This window comes from Cyprinus carpio, chromosome B13 (assembly GCF_018340385.1).
Source record: "Cyprinus carpio isolate SPL01 chromosome B13, ASM1834038v1, whole genome shotgun sequence".
Lineage (NCBI taxonomy): Eukaryota > Metazoa > Chordata > Actinopteri > Cypriniformes > Cyprinidae > Cyprinus > Cyprinus carpio.
Window position 1 is genome coordinate 18,341,678 of NC_056609.1, and position 20,138 is coordinate 18,361,815.

Consider the following 20,138-nt stretch of genomic DNA (forward strand, 5'->3'; position numbering starts at 1 on the left):
GATGAGGATGGGTGGATTTTCAGTATGAAAAGCAGCAACCACACAAAACATCTGAAAGAAAAGAGCAAAAGCAGCAGAGATTATAGCAATGACAAGCCTTTTTGTGTAGGATGGGTTAGGCACAACAAGGCTTCTCAGCCCAGATCAGGGTCGGCACCTTTCCATTTGGGGTGAACCTGGGGTTGACCCCCTCACAGGTCACCGTACCCAATGGAGACAGCCTTGCCTTCTTCCTGCACGAGCCCTTTAGAATGGAGGTTGGCTGAATGCTGCAGGCCAGTGCGAATAGCAACATACAAGACAGAATAAAGGAAAAATAAAATCAATGTGACAAACCGGAGGGAAAAAAATTGAGAAAAAGCCAACAAAGTATTTGCAAAAATAGACAGAGAAATAAAGTGTGAATGTGTGAAGAAACAAATATGTTTGTGGATGAAGCCAGTGCAGAATTTCCCTGTAAAAGTTCAATAACTCATTTAAAAATATATACAGTACACAGTATAGTATACAGGATAATATACTAAAATATATAGTATATAAGAAGGTCCAAATTTAATATTTGCCATAACTTCTAATAATGGGTGATTTGAGAAAATGTACTGGCCATAAATTTTCTTATTAAAAAAATATTTGTTTTCTATATTTCCTATTTTTCTACAGGTCTTTTTGTCATTTATGATGAATTAGTCTCCATCACTCACCAAAAAAAAAAAACATTTACAGAAAAGACAAGTGAGTCACTTTTCTTTACCATAATGAAGATTTGATCTGCTTAAAATCGCTTGATTTTAATATCACTGCTTTCCTTTTTTTAATTGAAATGTTTTTGTTATTTTTAAAAAAATTATGAGAAACTGGTGAGTAACTGTTTTATTAAACCAATTTATTTACTCATGAAAGTAAATATTTACTTACATTTGGAGCTTTGGCAATGTTTTAACTTTGGGCCTTTTTATAAAATATAGAAATGGTCAGGAACAACTGAACATAAATTATTCATCATTTAACAAAAAACACTATACAAATCCAATCTAGAAGCTTTATCCAGTGTGAAACAAGTGGGATTTGTGTCTAAAACAGGTACTGTATGGACACACAGGACTTAAGGTACAATCAACAGGCAATGCAAATGTGACTTGAAATGACATGGTTTGACAAGTCTTACCGCTCGCTGTCAGATATTTTCTTGCCAAGTTTCTGACAGCTAGGCTTGTCCAGAGTTCTCGACTGCCTGCAACATGGAAATGATCGAGGCGAGACAAAAAATAAAAGAATGAGGAGTGGATTCACTCAGGACTGGATGGACATTAAATGAAACTCCTGTCTAATAAAATGCCACGATGGAGATGGACATGTTACTGGTATATGTGCACTAGAGCTCTTCCTGTGTGTGTGTACCTCTGTGCGTCTGGCTTTGCACTGAGGTGGTGTACTGTCTCCTGAGCGGGGAACATAGCCTCCAAAACCCAGCTGATTCATAAGATCAGGTCAAACACATATGAGGGGCATGGACACATAGACACACAATGACACAGTATGGGCTGATGTTAATGAAACATAATTTCATTACACTTTGGTTAAGTGGCTAAAATATACAATAACATGTACAGTAATTAAGACATATACGAGACAAACTGTGCATGATATGGAAAACAGACACTTGACTCTTATGCGTCAGGAGTCGCATATGACATATGTGACGTTCATACTTGAAAACTTTAAAACAAAACCTCTGAAATCATTACCATTTCAGTTGAATACAGAGAAAAATAAGTGAAGACACATGCAGTGCCCCCAAAACGTATTTGGGCACTTAAAATGTCTGAATATCACAGCATTTGCATTTGCAAACCAATTATTTTACTTTTCTGTGTGAAATGTTTTGCCTGAAATGTGTGCTTGTGGTATTTTTACTTTATTCTCAGTTGGTTTTATATCTTTATATCTCAGTTGGTTTGATATTTTGTTATACAATGCAAAGATATTCATACATTTTTAAGTGTTAACATACTGTTTGGGGCCACTGTTAAGTGAGAGACTGTATCTAAATGACAAAAGCTGTTGGAGAAATCAGAGAAAGCTTTAGAAGATAGTATCAACAGAATAAAGAAGTTTAGATAAATAGGACTAAAATACGACCTCATGAAGTCCAGAGTAACACATCACAGCACAAAAGCCACAAGTCACCACATTTTTAAAGCTACTAAGCTGCTGAAAATCTACAAAACACACTGGCGATCACATTGTAGAGCATTAAAATCATGGGGTTGGGTCACAGCAAGCTATGGGTCAGAAGCTACAGAAGGCTGGAGGGTTAGTTACATCAACTATCTAGTCCCATTGTAGAGGGGGTCGGACAGGTTAGAAGAGCAGAGAGGTTTAGCAATAGGACTGGAGGACAGGAGGGATACCTGTCGTCTTCTGGGGAGGCATGCTGAATTAGGATCCTGGGGCTCGTGGGTCTGGTACGGGGCAGAGACTGGGTGCTCCTGCGTGAGTGTGTGCGTGTGTGATCCACAAACACCCAAAGAGTTGAAAGTGGAGATGGAAGAAATACGGGAAGTCAATACAGAGACAGTGACAACGGTCATGTCAAACATATAAGAAGATGCACAGATTCAGGGGACTCATTTTTGACACTTCTCCAGCTACAGTGGTTGGATATATGCTCCCTATCAAAGACGCAAAACAGAACTGTCAGGCCATAAGAGTCACTGGACACTAACAGGGCAGTTCAAAGTGGGTGACCCAACAGTGGTATGTTACTTTGACATTAACATTAACATTAACATTAACGTAGACACACTGGATTTTATTTACTAATACTTGCAAAAGTATCACAGTTCTTACAAAAAATATTAAGCAGCTCAACTGTTTCCAACTTTGATCATTAAAAGAATCAGCATAGGATCTAAAGGATTCATGATGCTGAAAATACAGCCATCACAGGAATAAATTACAATTTAAAATATATTCAAATAGAAAACAGTTATTTTAAATTGCAATATTATTTCACAATATTACTGTATTTTATTAAATAAATGCAGCTTTTGTGAGCTTAAGAGACTTAAAAACATAAAAAATCTTAACGACCCCAACCTTTTTAAATGTATAACATTTATTTATATAAAAATTTAGGTAACACTAGGGACCAGTTCTCATTATAAACTAATTAGTTATTAGCATGCTTATTATTAACATATTGCCTGTTTATTAGTACATATAAAACACATATTCTTCATTATTATACATCCATAATCCTACCCAATACCTAACCTACCTTACTAACTATTAATAAGCAGCAAATTAGGAATTTACTGAGGCAAAATTTGTGGTTAATGGTTTGTTAATAGTGTGAATCGGACTTTAAAATAAAATGTGACCAAAATTAAACTTAGCTAATTTAATGTCTCTAATGCAACAGGGCTTTGTATGTGTGATTTTAGTTTGTTATAAATTTTATCCTAAAAAGATTTCTGTCTTTGCACACAGATTTTAAGCAAAACAATATTTGTGTATGCTCATTAGTAAATAAGACCCAGTGATTGTTGTGTTTAAAGGGGCATCATGAAGGAACATTCTAAGAGTGTCATTTAATGTATGTGAATGATATTAACGACAAATTCACAAAGCTGAAATAATCCAATTCAAAATAAATAGTGTACCTGTCTCGTTCAGGTGAATTGGAATTAGAACCTGGTCTCAGACAGTTGGTACTAGCACTTCTAACCCTGTCAAGAGAGGGCTGTAGATCACTAGGGACACAACATGCCATCCAATGGAGAAAGAAGGAGGAAAAAAGGAAGATGACAAAGAACAAAAAAGTTAGGTCCAAAATAAAATGACAAGCAAACCTTAAAGTCTTATGGGGAGGAAGTCAAAAGAGCTGCTAAAATGTGGTGAGTGAGATAATGGTTGAATTTTCTGCTAACGTTCGGAATGAGGAGCTGCTGGCTCTTGGGAGCTGTTAGATGTTTGATGTTGTTTATATATATATATATATATATATATATATATATATATATATATATATATATATATATATATATATATATATATAAAATTGGGTTTAGGATTGACATGTTCGACCCCTTACTTAATGATGATCTTGTCTGTGAACCTAAGAACTCGACGTGTGACTGTACGTTGAGTGGCAGTGACTACAGACAGCTGTGACTTTGAGTTAAGGCATGCAGGAAGTGTTGCGCTGAACACAAACGAAAAGTCCAACAAGTGCAAACATAAGTTACAGGGAAAAAAAAATCCATTATAAAATATAATCACATGACCATGTTTTCTGTGGAGACCTGTTGGATGTTTAACACTGTGTCCCAACCAAAGGGAATGCTAAAGAATAGCTTTCTCCAGGAATTATGGCCCTACTTAGTTTGGACAGACAAATAGCTTGTCCCATCGCGCTAGGTTAGGACATGCCACAAGATGTTTATAGCTAACACTGATTTACTTTCTAACTCTTCAAATAAATTGTATCTTTTAAATTACAGATGCTACTTTAAACATCCACAGAAACCAGAACACCACAGTCAGATAGAAAGCACTCACATTCACTTACCATCTAACAGTGGCAGATTCCAACAGGATTGTCTGTATTTCAATCTCCAGCTAAATGACTACAATACTACACCACGTGTTTTCATGTGTCAAATGATGATGATGGTGAAAATACAAATGTATTTAGCATACTTATACCAGAAATAATAATCTTTCAAAAGAACATACTTAAGTGCGAAATGAATGTGATGTTTTCATATACTTTAACTGCAATTAAATTAAAAATTATGGTAACACTTCAGTATAGGGACCAATTCTCACTATTATAACTAGTTGCTTATTAGCATGACTTTTGTTAACATATTGGTTGTTTATTAGCGCTTATAAAGCATTTATTCTACATCGCTAATCCTACCCAATACCTAAACTTAACAACTACCTTATTAACTATTAATAAGCAGCAAATCAGGAGTTTATTGAGGCAAAAATTCATAGTAAATGGTTTGTTAATAGATATAAAGTGTGACCAAAATTATGGCATTGTGTAATAGTTTCAATTTATATTAAATGCAGTTAGCCAGACTTTAGAGTGCTTATTTAACCCACTTAAATACGACTGAAGTACATCTTAATATGGAATCTTTTAAGCAATTCTATTGTCTGTGAAATCTGGTCAAGAGCACCGCTGAATGTACTGACAAGCATTTATGGAAAACTAAAATAAACTCAGTCATTTCAATGTCATTTGTGTGTCATGTATTTAAATATTTTAAATATATAAAAGTTGAACTCTAGTACATTTAAAATATATCAACTTTAAATGTAATATCTAAAAACACACCACAGTTAAAATGAGTCATTTAATTGCTTTAGCATGTTACAGCAAAATAAGTGTACTTCTTTAAATCATGACAAATTATTATTAAAACAATTATTTAAAAATTTACTTCAAAAGTAAAACTTTTAATATGACAAGTACAGTTGTAAAATTGTACTCTATTTAAGTACAATTAACCGGCCTTTAATTATTATATGATCATTTAAAAGTATATGTATATATTAAAAGTATTACAAGTATATTTTTAAAAATACACTTTTAAGTACAAGTGCACTTTCAATACAATCAAGTGCACTTCAAGGGGAACCAATATTATTACTCTAAATTTACAACATTATCATGCACATCCAGTTTAATGGTTTTGTAGAGTGAAAAAATACTGTGTCAGACTTTGACAATGATAAAAAAATATATATATGCACCAGCATTCTGTATATTGCATGAGCGAGTTTGAGCGTCACAGATGCTATAAAATCCTCATTAGTCAGAAAGGATGCCATGGCTTAAGTGTTCATTTTTGGCCGCCTTACCTGTAAAGATCCTTATGAATTCCATTAACTAATAAAGGCATCTTGGGAGGCAGAGTGCTACTGTACTTAGATGAACTCCTGCCAACACTGCATTAACATGCAAGCATGCAAGATGGAAACAAAAGATGTATCAAAATCACAGCTGTGGTTAGTCCACCTAAACAGCAAAAAAATGTCAAAGGTCACAGACACAAACATGCAAAGATCACTCCAGAGGCAACTCCTTCATTCTAGATCATCTTTTTTTTCCTGTCAAACATGCTCAGAATTTAATCGAGGTCAGTAACGAACAGAATAAAAATAAACATGTCAGAATGACACTTGAGCAAAATGAGATTGTTATTTTCAGAAAGCAAACGGTTGTCATGACGAGGTATTCGTCTTTAAGGCTGTATGCCAAAAGCAAGTGGAAAGTTCCGCTTGTAATGTTCCTTGTCAACGAGCTGCTCTGAAATATTAGAGTGGAGAGGCGAAGAGTTTGACCAGAAGCGTTCAAGAGAGAGAAACTGGCATCAACGTTCAGAGCTGTTTTAATTAAATAGAATAAACTTCAGGCTAGGCTAAAGAAACAGGAGGCTTTTCAGAATGAAAATTATATTACCAGTTCTTATGACACCAAGATAGTAATATTGATTTGCACAGTAATCTGAATGCAACAATGGTATAATTTACAGACTGGTGGTTCAATTCTGGCCTTTTCTTTACCTTTGGGTGTGCAGACACTCTGCGCTTCTACCCCGCATTGATCTGTGTATCAAGATGACCTCACTGCAATTACCATGGAGATGGAGGACACATAGGAAAATAAACAATAAAACAAAAAAGACCAATAAACAAGCAAACATAAAAGAAAAAATGGGCACCAGTAAGTGAGTTAGAAGAGGAAGCGTAACAACCTTTAAAGTCAGAACAATGCACAAGGTTCAAAAAGATGTCTTCCTGTAAGATCATCTCTGTTCATACAAACCCTTCAGTGGCGTTCAATCCTTTCAAAAACACTCAGTCACATGTGGTTTGGCTTTAACCCACCTTCTGAAAATGGTGCAAGTCCTTTGTAGATTAGCAAGTCTCGAAAACGTCATTTCTCTTTCCAAAAACTCATTTTAATGGTGTTCCAGAAACAGTATTTTTATTGAAGTAAATGAAGGCACATGGAAGTGATTATTCACAATAAGGCACACTTGTACACACTCGCTTGTACACACATTTCTATTTACCTGTCATCTACGTAATCTCTCTCTTGCACACGGGCACGATCGTGGTAGCGTGTTGGGGAACGGGATCGCCGGCTGTGCTGGACCTCATCCAGACTCTTAGAGAGAAAGACAGAGAGAAACCAGGGTTTTAATGCAAGTTACAATTATTTGGCAAATGATAAATCCTAGCAATAGGTAGGGATGTACCTCTGTGCAGGGACGTTGGCTGGGCGGGACCGTCCCCTGCTCTCTTCGTCTCTGTGTGGGGACACGGACCGTGAGCGATACTGAGTTGGCCTGATCTGGTGTGGAACCTCTAATGTAGTTGCTCGGTCTCGGTCTCGGTCTCTGTCCCGTTCTCTTTCTCTTTCTCTTGACCGGTTCTCTGTAGCTGTGATGACACAAAGACAAAAAAAAAAAAAAAAAAGATTTTGCTTATGCAGTCACTGGATTTGCCAAAACACATTCCCCATGTTAGAACCCATCAAAAAAAATGTTTGAAATAATATGTTAGACCATATCTAACAAAACATGCCAGATAATTAAAATACCTTGTTCATTCTCCTTATATCTATTTGTGAACAATGTGTGCTTTTGACAGTTGGAAGCACAATTTGAGTCCTAGATATATATGCACACACCCACTACCAGTCAAATCAGTCAAATCAAAAATTGAAAGTATACATATTTATTTTTCTATTTTTGGTTGGTAATTTGTTTTCTACAATGACATTTTTACATATTTTTACAACAAAGCAGAACATAACAGAACAACCTTGGCTTAGTAGCAAAACATTCATTCATTGTTTTTAAAGAATGTACTTCATTAAATAGCAAAGCACTGAAAACTGAAAAATGCATTGAGCTCTGTTTGTTTGTTTTTTCAACAGTTATTTTCCCTATAAAACCACTAATAAATATAACTTCATTGATAAAATCATAGTAATATTTTTTTGTAAAATGTAAATGTAACTTTTAAAAAATTCAAAGGTGGTCATAAAAAACAAAACAAGACAATCAAACAAATAAAAAACACTGCCCTATAAAACAATATCCACTATTTTTACAATTGCTGTGTGCCCATATTGTTTGGAGAATGAAGTCAAGGTATGTCACAAAGGCAGTGTAACACAAAGACATTTTCTAACTACTGTACCATGCAGAAGCAAAATAAAACGTGTAGCACCACCAAGAGGAAGCAGTCCTCCCGTTTACAATTTCTTTTCCCTCAATTTCCCATTGTGATCATGCATGTGTGATAGTGTGTGCATTATTCTGCAAGTCTAAACTACTATACTACAGAGAAAAGCACTGGAGACAGAACACATTTCAGATAGTTAGTGTCTCCCCCTTTTAGAAGAAGCTCCACTTTATATTCAGTTTTAGTGCATAATAGTACAAAGTAGTTAGTTTATTTGTATGGGATGAATGAAACATGCCAGATGTGTCATGATGGGTGATCAGTGCATTGTCTCCAGCACAACAGCAGTGACTTCCGAAGGAAGGGAAGGCCTGCTATTGGTTGCTTCTCTCTTTTGGGGTACTCTACTGAACAAAGTACAGAGAAGTGCCAAGGTTGGCATTGCCTTGGCCCCTCCCACCCACCTGTGGCGACTACACCAATACCATCATCATAATCAGTTTCTGTAATACGCTGCGAGCCTGCACACACAGATATACACACAGGGATAGATGTACAGACAGACACGGAGATACAGACGTAAACGAATGCACACAAAACACTGTTGGAATAATCCATTGTTAGGCAAGCAATAAAATAGCATCCTAAAATATGTCTTGTGGATACACTGTACCCATGGGCCACACTCCTACACACTAACTCACAGGCAGCACGGTTCAAAAACATACCTCCGCATGAACGCACAAACCAAACAGACATGAAAAACCTTGAATATTGCAAGACAATGCCAAACATTAATGAGACTGGATGTATTCCAGGACCTTGACCTAAAAGATATGCTAATGTTTAACTAATGTTTGATGATTGTGCTTCACCTATTTATATATAGTTAAGTAATGGTGAAATTATGATAATATCTCTGGCCTGACTTAACATCGTAAAAAGTGAAGGAATACTTCATCTATTTTAATCAAACTGCTTACAACCTCTTCAGCTTTTGGTAAATCTGTGAAACACTGAGGGGGCGAATTCACTAAACGATTGTGCCTCACAATATTGTGCAGCATTTCAGCACAAAACTCTTATTCATATACTGCTCACAATTAAGCAAAATACGGGACGTTTTTAGAGTTTTAGGGGCTCTAAGAAAGCAGTCACTGGGAGGTTAATTTGCACGGTGCTTAAACATGCTACAGAGCAGAGTGTACACTACTGTTCAAGAGTGTAGGGTCAATAAGATTTTTGTTTTAAATTAATACTTTTATTCAGCAAGCAACTTTCTATTCATTAAATAATCCTGAGAAAAAAAAAGAATCCAGCACCAAATCAGCATCTTTGAATGTTTCTGAAGGATCACGTGACACAAAAACTTGAGTAATGATGCTGAAAATTTAGCTTTGCCATCACTGGAATAAATTACATTTTAAAATATATTAAAATAGAAAATAGTGATTTTTAACTGTAATAATATTTCACAATATTACTGTTTTTACTGTATTTTTCATCAAGCAAATGCAGCATTTGTACGCATACAAGACTTCTTTAACAAACATCTCATTGAACCCACACATAATTTGAAAATATTATTATAAATAGCGATACAGTGCTGCAACATGCATATTTAAATTAGGTAACCAGAATTAGCACCTACTTTGTACGCAAATTAGGCAAATTAACTATTACTATTCATGGTACAAATATTTGTGTACGTTTTCTATTGATCACGGCAGCAGTAATTTTTTAAATTATGATCAAGTGATGGAGAAGAGTTTTTTAATTGGACACATATCCAGTTGCTGATAGCTCACAATGCTTGCAAACAAACAGCAGGATCAACAGAGGAAATTAAAATTCTTACTAATGTCCTCCCTGTTAGAGAAAAAGCACCTGAACACAAAGTGATTCAGTGTGTTCAACACTTTCAGATGTGAGGCCTTCCACTTACGCTGCAGCTTTTTGGTGGGTGTTTCTGTGTGTCCGTGTCTGCGGGGCAGGTATGGCGACGGGTGCGGCAGTGGGATGGAAGAGACATCATGTGTCTGCAGCTTGTACCAGTGAGGTTTGTCATCCAGCAGGGCAGTCTCCAGCTCGATTAGGATCTAGGTTCAAAGAGAGGAGAAACCGCAGACAGTCAGGTGTGATACCGTACCAATGTTTTCAGAAAGCAATTCATGCTGCAAATAAATGGACAAAGTTAATATACAGTATGCTTCATACTTCTCCCAGAAAGTCACTCTCCTCATCTTGTATTTTGGGTTGGTCCCACACAGTAATCTCCAGCATGTGTTCTCTGAAATCCCGGCGATGGACATGAGAGTACACAAATGTCTGGTTCCACTTGGGCTCCAGACTTTTCTTTACTGTCTTCGTCCTTCTCTTGCTCTTATCGCTAAAGTAAAACACATACAACATCACAACAAGAACATTAAAACTATATTACTTGACACTAAAACTAACCCCACTTGAAACATCTAATATACCTTCTATCGGGCAGGAAGTACATTTTGACATAGGGGTTTCTGGGTCGTCCATCTGATCTTGGTGGTAGGTCTATAGCCTGCAATACGTTCACTATCAGCTGATGGCCGACCTTATCATACCACATTTTCACCTGCAAGACATAAATACATAAATGGCGAATAAACAAACACTCTAAGCACAACATTGTGAATGTACATACTTAAGTATGCACTGACCGACAGCTGTCCAGGCAGTAGCTGAGGGGCATCTCTAAGACCACTTGGGCTGGATGGGGACAAGACAGATATAGAGGGTCTTTCCATCTTCTGTGATTCGAAGGAACTTGAACCTGCTGCAGAGGGACAAGAAAAACCTAGTGTTGAAAACATTAGAATAATGTTTGCATATTAAAAAAAAAAAAAAAGTATTTAAGTTCACAGTTGATTCAGTACTTACTAGATTCTAATGGAGGGTGTGATGTTTCTGGTATTCGTGGTATATCACTGAAAAAAAGATCACAAATCCATACATTAGTTGTCAAGCACACTGCTGTTGAAAAGTTTGGGTCGGTAAGATGTTTATAAAATAAGTCTCTTATGCTCACCAAGGCTGCATTTATTTATATAAAATACAGTAAAAAAGTAATAATATTGTAAATATTATTATATTTTAAAATGTAATTTATTTCTTTGATGGGAAAGTTACATGTTTCAGCTGCCATTACATTTATCAGTGTCACATAATTCTTGTAGAAATCATTGTAATATGCTGAATTAGAGCTCAGGAAATATTACATATTATTATTAATATTGAAGACAGTTCTGCTGCTTAATATTTTCTGTGGGAACCATTATACACATTTTTTCAGGATTCTGTGAATAATAGAAAGTTCAAAAGAACAGCATTTATTTTAAACAGAAATCATTTGTAACATTATACGTCTTTATATCCACTTCTGATCAATTTAATGCATCCTTGCTGAATAAAAGTATTAATTTGTTTTTTTAAAAATAATAATAATAATATCAATTAATTAATTAATTAATAAACATTTGAATGGTAGTGTATTTGGGCATTTAAGCCATATTTAATGTATTAATATTTTTGCACTATACAACAAAATATCATATATAGTGTCATTTATTTTGAAGCAATATAGCACATACATGTTTTTGACATTTGTTAGGATTTAAATGATAAAATGTTCGATAAATTCTTTAAAAAACATTGACAAGTTTGTTTTCAGAAAAGCTCTAGTATCATTTGTTTAGCAAACATTTACATGCAATTTACGTGTCCAAATCATCACTGACAAATACATCATCAGCCAGAGGTTACAGAAGGGAGGTGTGCATCACAAGCTCTTTATAAGGGCTTTACAGACAGAAGACAGAAGCAAATCAGGAGAGAATTCAGAGATAAATAAATAAATCACAGCACCTCTTAGACTTAGACTGTGATTTACTTGCAGCTAAGATTTATACACCTTTTGCAAGTGTTTGGAGAGAAATCAATGAATACATCGTTTTCAAGAGGTGGGAGAACAGAGCAAAGGAGAGTATAATGGCTTACAGTGAAAACTAAACACAATACAAAGTTAAACATTTTTTGCACAGCTATTCAAACACTCTTGTTTAATAATTGGTCCAACTAGAATAAATTATTTAAGGGGTCATGAAATGGAGAATCAAAATGTTCTTGATATTTACACATAAGAAGTTAATCTACAATAAAACAAACTGCAATTTTTTTTAAAACCAACCCCCCTATTTAAATATGAATTCTTCTTTTTTATCTTTCTAAAACACCAGGATTTGAAATCAGGAGAATCGTGCTTCTGTTAGGTAAAGAAAGACCTTTTTTGATGCAAAAATCTTTGCTAACTTCATAAACTAACCTCAAGAAACAGAATATAAAAATAGAAATAAAATATTGTATTTAAATTATGACCATTTTTGTAGACAAAACCAGACTAAGATTATAAGTGCACCCCAGGAAACTATAAATAAAATAATTTACAAAATGCATTTAATGACCCCTTTAAAAATGGTTTGGCTGCTTTGCCTTTAGATATCCAGTAAGGTGTGTGAAGGACGACTTACCCTATTGGCCTTGATACTACTAACTCAACTTGTGGTTCTGTTTGGGAATTCAAGATGATATTGTAAACTTCTTTCTTGGTTAATCCAGGTAATGATTTACCATTCCACTGAAGCACCTCATCACCTACAAACAGCCCAAATGTGTGTTGTCACATTAAATTCCTGCACACATCTGAGGACAACTACCATTAAATTCTTAAAAGAGAAATTTCACTGATTAAACACACTCATTAAACATTTTCAAAATATCTAAGTACTAAATGCATTATTTAATAAAATTCAATTAAGACTGTCAATTAAATGTGCTAATTTAGCACAGTAAATTCTGCAAGTATTTCCCCTACCATCAGTAATTTAAGCTTGAAATATAACCTCATGTTTTTGCAACAGAATGCAGACAATATGCAAAAAACATACTGACTTCTAAAGACGTTTGTGGTCTGTGTTTATTCATTTGTCACAATAATGAAAATTCTTTATTTGGGGTTTTTTCTTTGTAAATACTGATATATGCCAGTGGTTTTTCAAGGACCCCCATTGGCCACAACATTATTCTAAAGCTCCTAGTTTCTGTACAAAAGAAAATTACTTTCAGGGTTTCCACTCTTTTTATACAATGACTTCACATGGCTTTTTGTCACAATTTCTACCTGCCTGGTCAAATATTTAAGAGTTCGGCAGATATACAAATTTTTTAAGATTTTATTAATTTACATTACTTAATTTAAAATTCTCATATATCCAGGTTTTCCAAGACTGTAAAAGAAAACAAATGTTAAGGATGATTTATGTACAAAATCTTGATTTTTAGTCATTATAACTTGTTTTGCTTGTTTTATCTTATTGTAAATCATCTGAAATAATCCTGAGGCCACATTAGAAGTTTGCTAGTGGGCACTGGACTTGGTTGAGAACTACTAATATATGCATCCATACATGATTAATTTGCTTAATCAGTGTATAAGGTAATTTACTTGATTACACTGTTTAATCAATTAACAGACCTAGTTATTTAAAACTGAGAGAAACTGAGAGAAGTTCTGGACTCACCGGCCCGTAGATGACCCACCACATCAGCTAAACTACCTTTCTTGACTTTTGTGATGAAGGCCCCAAGTCTCCCAGTTTCTGTAATCTTCCCCCCGACCACCTGTACCCATACAAATAATTTCAAGATGGGTAAAGTCAACAGAGAAGTCATAAATGGCAGCACATTGTGTGAGTGTTTTCATTTTTTGCACATGGTCTATGACATGGTGTAGTTGTTGTTTTCATAACAGTCGGGAGAGGAACTTGTGTTCATACAGTATGTTTATGCGAGTTGCTCTCCCCTCACCTTTAGCCCTAGCAGAGCCCCAGCCTCTTTTGGCATGGCTGTTCGCTTGCTCAAAGTGATTCGGCCAATTAAATGATCACCTTCCTTGGAGGGCTGCCATGTTACTGGATGCTAAAGAGAACAAGGCAGAGATTACTCCCATCAGAGAAAGGACCATTCCATTACATCTAACCCTTACCTCTCCTTCACACTCATGCGCATTCACACACACAGACACAACCAGGGTTATTATAGCTAAAAGAAACATTTTCATTTAGTTTCACTTCATGTACTTAAATAACGTACTAAAACTGAAATAAAAATGGAAAAAAGATTATATAGACATAAAAAAGCACAACACGAGAACACAAAAAATTACTAAAACTTTACTAACTAAAAGGAATATATAAAAACATAAAAAATAATTCAATATATATATATAAAAAAAGATAATATTATCTCAGTTATACTAAGTAATACTGCACGCAACTCACCAGTGTTCTCAGTCACTTTAAAGTTAAGTTAAAAAAAATAAAAATAAATTTACTATCGACTTTCTTATTTTACCCTCCTGTTCAGCTTGTAAATAATGGCAAAAAAAAAAAAAAGTATGTTATTGCAAAGAAAATATGTGTCATTCTAATACTTCTTCCAAAGGTTTATTCAAAAAGTTAATTTTCCACTTAAGACCACACAGGCTAAATAATGTTAACCAGTGTGCAAATAGCTATTTAGTAATTGTTTTAGCAAAATTGCATTTGGTATTGCTCAAATCTGGTGTACTGTATGTCACATTTAAATTTATACATTTGCATTAAAGCTATGCAGTTTATAACTTCATGCATTTCCTGGGAATCGAAACCATGACCTTGGCAATGTGACTTACAGTGGCATACTATATGCAACAAACACATCCAGTTAATTTACAGTTTACAGATCAGTCAATTTACAAGTCCTGCGCTACATTTTCATTTAAAAAAAGATCACATTTTGGAAGTAAAATGGTCAGTGAACAATCAATGTATGTTGACTTTAAATGATTAAAACACAATGTAGGATTGACTTACATGCCACGCAGTGGGGTCCAGTGGACAGCGCTCCCAGTCCCCTAAACACACACACACAAACAAAATTTCATAGAGTTAAACTGTACAGTACATATGCTGACTATGTGAGCTGCCACTTTACACTAGCCAGAGTCCATCTCTAAATCAACTCTGTTTACACTTAATGAATATCTGAGCCCCAAAATGGCACCTGCAGCCAAGATCTCAAGCTAAAATATGTTCTGCTTTGACCCACCTGCAGTGCAAGAGGGAGCAAGAGTGTTTGTGAATATATGTTTAAGAGCTACATTTAGTCCCTAGACAGTGGAAGCAAATGCTGACACCAAAGCTGAATACACACTCCCACACACAGACACACAAACACACCGGCACAAAGGGACAGTCTCAGCTCTTTCCGTGACATTGGCATTCTGTTTACTGTTGGCATGTTATATGGATGAGTGCCTTGTACATATGGGTTTCTGAGCTGTTTTCCAGATATTTTTGAGCACCTGGGATGTTTTGAGCATGACGCACAGAGATGGTGAAGAGTGCTCAAATTGTCATCCGAAAAACAAAAATAGATTCTAAAAAATTAAATGTTGCTATAGACATCAGATTTTAATTACTTTCAGTCAGCTTATAAAAGGTTGAAAATAAAAGTGTGATGTACTTTCGGTTGGCCAGTAGCTTTTATATGGACAAATGTTCAATAAATAATAAGTGGTATTTGCTAGAGAAGCATCACTTTTATTTATATGATATATATTGATATGATACTTTTTAAAACAACCTTGTGAATGAAGACTTAAATATAGATTTTGGGATGGGCTCTTCTGACTCAAATCACTAAAAACACCTTAGAAACACACAAACATACACACATTTATATAGATTAGTATATATACAAATACTGGTTATTTTAAAATCATGACTAATCCAATCCAATTTTTAGAGTCAAGTATTGATTTTAGAAAGTAGCTTCAGCTAGTGAGGCATTGGATTAAATAAAAAGGCTCAGGGGATCAAAATAAGGAGAAAAAGAGACCTTGAGACCTGGATAGCTTACTTACAAGTTTGTCAGGGAATCTTCATAGGTTACTTTTTTTAAGGAAGGCTGCTTCTTCACTGTCTAACCCAGTTCTTAGCAGGGTTGTCCTATAAAAAGTTACTCTAAATAAAAATGTTAAACTCTGGAAAGCAACAAAATTCACTCCTGAAAGTTTTAACAGCTAAAAAAAAAAAAAAAAAAAAAAAATACCCCAGAAAAACATTTTCAGCACAAAACAATGAGCAACTTACAAAGGAAACATGTATAAATCATAATAAAATGCCATGAAGTAATATTAAGAAGAGGTCTGCATGAAGTATTAGCTGTCAAAGGGTATAAATGTTTAATATACTGGTGGATTGGTCCCCTGTGTGGGCTTTTATCTATCTAAGTCTTGTACTTCTCATTCACATGACCTCAAAAATATAGTGCTTAGCAAATAAATATTTCATAAGTAGATTTTCACATTGCAACATACAGTATGTATTGTTACACAAATGTATTCTTCTTCTTCTAATAATGCTAACTTTCCAAGGCAACAACAAAGAAATCAAATCTAATAAATATCAATCTCTGCTCAAGATTTTGTACCCAGTTCTGTACAACTGAAATACAACATTTTGAGTTTAAAGTTCAAATTTCTTTAAACTTTAAACTCAAACTTACTTTGAAAATTTCTTTGAAATCTATTCTTTGGCCATTAATAACAGAATTAATATATTAACTTTAAATAACAAAAGTATGAGGTGTCAACTTGAATTATTCAGTTCCAATTCTTTAGAAGAAAGAGTTGATCCTCTTACCTGTTGTTTCTGTTGAACCTGATGAAATGTTGTTGCACTGATAAGAGCAAGCTTGTGTTCTGCTTCTATCTCCTGTTCTCCTATTTTTAGTCTCTCATTCCTTCTCCTATAGTCTGTCTTTCCTAGTCAACTCACAATGTTTACATTTCACCCCTGGCTTGTATTAATACACTGACCTTTTAAGTCTGTGTTCAGTCAGTTTGCCAGGCTAACAGCACACAGTGCAATGTGAATAATCTCCTCTCCTTCATACCCCAACCTTCAACCAGTCAAAACCAGTGAACAATTATTCTGCGTATACCATCTCCTTAATAAATATCCACGGTAGATACACTGTAAAATACTGTTATTAAGACTTGGATATGTAATTCATTAGTATGTAAATTAGGTTTTCAGCCTATTACACACAAATAATCGCTATATAAAAAAAAATCTATCTATCTATCTATCTATCTATCTATCTATCTATCTATCTATCTATCTATCTATCTATCTATCTATACTGTTAGATATTTCTGTAATTTCTACAGTTATTTACTGTATATCCCCCAGTATAACACTGCAAATTCCATTTACAGTAAGTAACTGTAATACCCTGTTACATGGAAATTTTCTGTGATGTCAAACTCCACATACAGTGACTTACTGTATTATTTAAAATTGCTGTATACTACTGTATTTGCCGTAAGCCTTTGAAATGTCTAACAGTGTATCTATCTATCTATCCTTTTTTTTTATTAACTACTGTTCCAAAGTTTGGGGTCAGTGAGATTTAAAAAATTTTAATGAATAAATTTATTCAGAAAGGATGCATTAAATTGATCAGATCAAGTGACAGTAAATACATTTATATAAGTAAAATTTATATTTTAAATCAGTGCTGTTCTTTTCAACTTTCTATTTACCAAAGCAAAACTATTTCCGTACAACTATTTTCAACATTGATAATGCTAAGAAATGTTCCTTGAGCACCAAATCAGTATTTTAGAATGATTTCTGATCCTAAAATTTTAAACAGTAGTGTATATATAACATGTCAAATGATTTCTTTTTTTTTAAGAAATCAGTATGTTTTATAAAGTATATAAAACATATAGTGCTGTTGTGCTTCGGGCATCAAGAGTTTGAATCCCAAAATTAAAACTATAAAATAAAGAAAGAAATAATGTAATGAATTAATTGAAAAAGTATAAAACCTGCAGGACCTTTATGGACAGTCATTGTTGAAAACCCTGCCATTTCCACACAAAGCAAATGAAAAATCTTGCAGCATTTAAAAGAAGTTATGCAACCTCTTGATAGTCATCGCTTTTCCATTTGCGTGTTGCAAAAAGAAAAAAAATCAATCAGACCAAATATTATATTCATATTGATGGTGGTTTCCTTTTCTGAATCATGGAGGTTTGTGTTTATGCAAACACATGATTGAATATATAAATTACACAAAAGCAGGTATCCATCTGACCCACCTCTCTCACTGACGCTCTCAATATCCACATCTTCACAACTGGTGTATTCCGGTGTCGAACCGCCTTCTTCCTCTGAGCTGCTAACAGACATCTGCCTCTTGTTTCCTCCCCGTTTGCCCTTGTAGGGGCGGGGTGGGGGCGGTCGTAGAGATTCCGATTGGTCAGAGCTGAGAGAATCATTGCGCAGCATGCTCTCAGCTTTTTGTCGTTTTGATTTGCGCAACAGCGCAGCCGAGCCGGGGTCCAGGTGGCTCGGCTGCAACTTCCTGTCCCATTCCTGAGGCTCCCTGAGCTCAGGTGGGCCTGCGGGCATGGCAGGGCCCACCCTGAACCCCGGAGCTGGTGGCTGTGGGGTGTGGTTCGTTTTAGGAGGAGGACCCTGCACAACAGGCGCACTCTGCAAACCTGTACCCCCCGCGGTCCTCTCTGGGGCGTAAGCCTGCTGCTGGCTCTCCAGCGAGGCCTGCCGCCCATCTGCCCATCTACGTGCACCTCTGTTGTCCTGCACCATCTCCCCTGCCTCCCTCGGCTTAGGATGCATACGTCCATCGGGCTCCGCCGGCCGGAGTTTGGCCAGATGATGTGAAGCATTTGGGTCAGTCCTGCACTGTTCCCTGGGTGGTTTCTGCTCCGCCTCAGTCCTCCTAGTCTCAGGACTGTCGTGCTCCTGAGAGCGAGTTTTCATCAGTCTTCGACTTTCTCTCCGATTTTCTCCAGTATCTCGTTCCTCAGAGTGGATTTTGGATAGGCCTCGCCGCCTCTCACCTCTTGGCCCTAGCTTGCCATTCTGATCAGAGGCTGCTGGTGGCTTTTTTCTAGAGGTCAAATAATTGCACAGTATCAAAAAGAGACATTCTTACAGACAGTCTTTCCAAACTGAAAAGAACTGGATGTTGTTTTAATGAGACATCGCAATGCATCAAAAACAGAAACCAAATGAGCGACACAATGTCATGATGCTTCTTGTTTGTCATGAAAATACTTGCCTAAACTGGCCTGGAAGTCTGAGCTGGTTTAATGTGGTTCTCAAGCCTGGCCAAACTTCGTCTGCCCAAACTATATTTGAAATCTAAATACACTCTTAAAAACAAAGGTTTTTTTTGGCATCCATGGAACCTCACAAGGTTCTTTTCAATGGAAAAAGGATCTTTAGATTATTTAAATGTTCTTCACACTAAGGAAAATAACGGTTCTTTTAAGAACTGGTCACTGAAAGGTTCTTTGGGGAATCAAAAAAATAATAATTCTCATCACTGAGAAAACCGCAGTTTGAAAACTTTATTTTTAAGAGTGTACTTCCAAAGCTATCAGGTAATTTATTTAAAGGTGATTACAACAATACATCTTAACTGCAAAAAGTAAACAATTTAGAATTATTAAAGTTGACATTGAAATTAAAGTTGTGATTATCTGTAGGGTAGGACTTGATTTTGTCCATCAGGAATTGTTTGGATCGTTGGATTGTTGTTGTTTGCCAATTGCTGAGATCTCATTTGAGTGACAGGTTGCTGGAGGGATCATTGTACTGTTCTCGCACTGTTGCACACATCATCAGAGAAGAGATGTTGTTGCGAGGGGGGGGGGATTCAATGTTTTTAATTAAAGATTACAAGGGCAACTGAACTAAAAAAATTGTGCACAGATGAATAATTTATAATAAACGCCGCAATAGTCC

At 35.5% G+C, this 20,138-nt stretch overlaps 1 protein-coding gene across 9 annotated transcripts in view; it reads right to left on the reverse strand.

Annotated features, from left to right (window-relative positions):
- Window positions 1-20,138, reverse strand: part of LOC109095873 (regulating synaptic membrane exocytosis protein 1-like) — a 73,760-nt gene that overhangs the window by 9,540 nt on the left and 44,082 nt on the right. The window contains exons 6-26 of one of the 9 annotated variants that reach the window (XM_042737014.1): window positions 18,464-19,278; window positions 15,162-15,202; window positions 14,116-14,226; window positions 13,830-13,929; window positions 12,780-12,903; window positions 11,134-11,180; window positions 10,914-11,050; window positions 10,698-10,828; window positions 10,435-10,606; window positions 10,163-10,316; window positions 8,682-8,738; window positions 7,284-7,467; window positions 7,098-7,193; window positions 6,586-6,648; window positions 5,881-5,967; window positions 3,666-3,755; window positions 2,412-2,489; window positions 1,399-1,470; window positions 1,166-1,231; window positions 158-269; window positions 1-51 (exon numbers count right to left, since the gene is read on the reverse strand). The exon at window positions 1-51 is cut by the window's left edge and continues 357 nt beyond it. In XM_042737014.1, the coding sequence (XP_042592948.1) occupies window positions 1-51; window positions 158-269; window positions 1,166-1,231; window positions 1,399-1,470; window positions 2,412-2,489; window positions 3,666-3,755; window positions 5,881-5,967; window positions 6,586-6,648; window positions 7,098-7,193; window positions 7,284-7,467; window positions 8,682-8,738; window positions 10,163-10,316; window positions 10,435-10,606; window positions 10,698-10,828; window positions 10,914-11,050; window positions 11,134-11,180; window positions 12,780-12,903; window positions 13,830-13,929; window positions 14,116-14,226; window positions 15,162-15,202; window positions 18,464-19,278 (2,788 nt within the window). Of the gene's footprint in view, window positions 52-157; window positions 270-1,165; window positions 1,232-1,398; window positions 1,471-2,411; window positions 2,490-3,665; window positions 3,756-5,880; window positions 5,968-6,585; window positions 6,649-7,097; window positions 7,194-7,283; window positions 7,468-8,681; window positions 8,739-10,162; window positions 10,317-10,434; window positions 10,607-10,697; window positions 10,829-10,913; window positions 11,051-11,133; window positions 11,181-12,779; window positions 12,904-13,829; window positions 13,930-14,115; window positions 14,227-15,161; window positions 15,203-18,463; window positions 19,279-20,138 lie in introns of those variants that run through there. The other 8 variants (XR_006156279.1, XM_042737009.1, XM_042737007.1 and 5 more) reach the window with 8 other exon arrangements.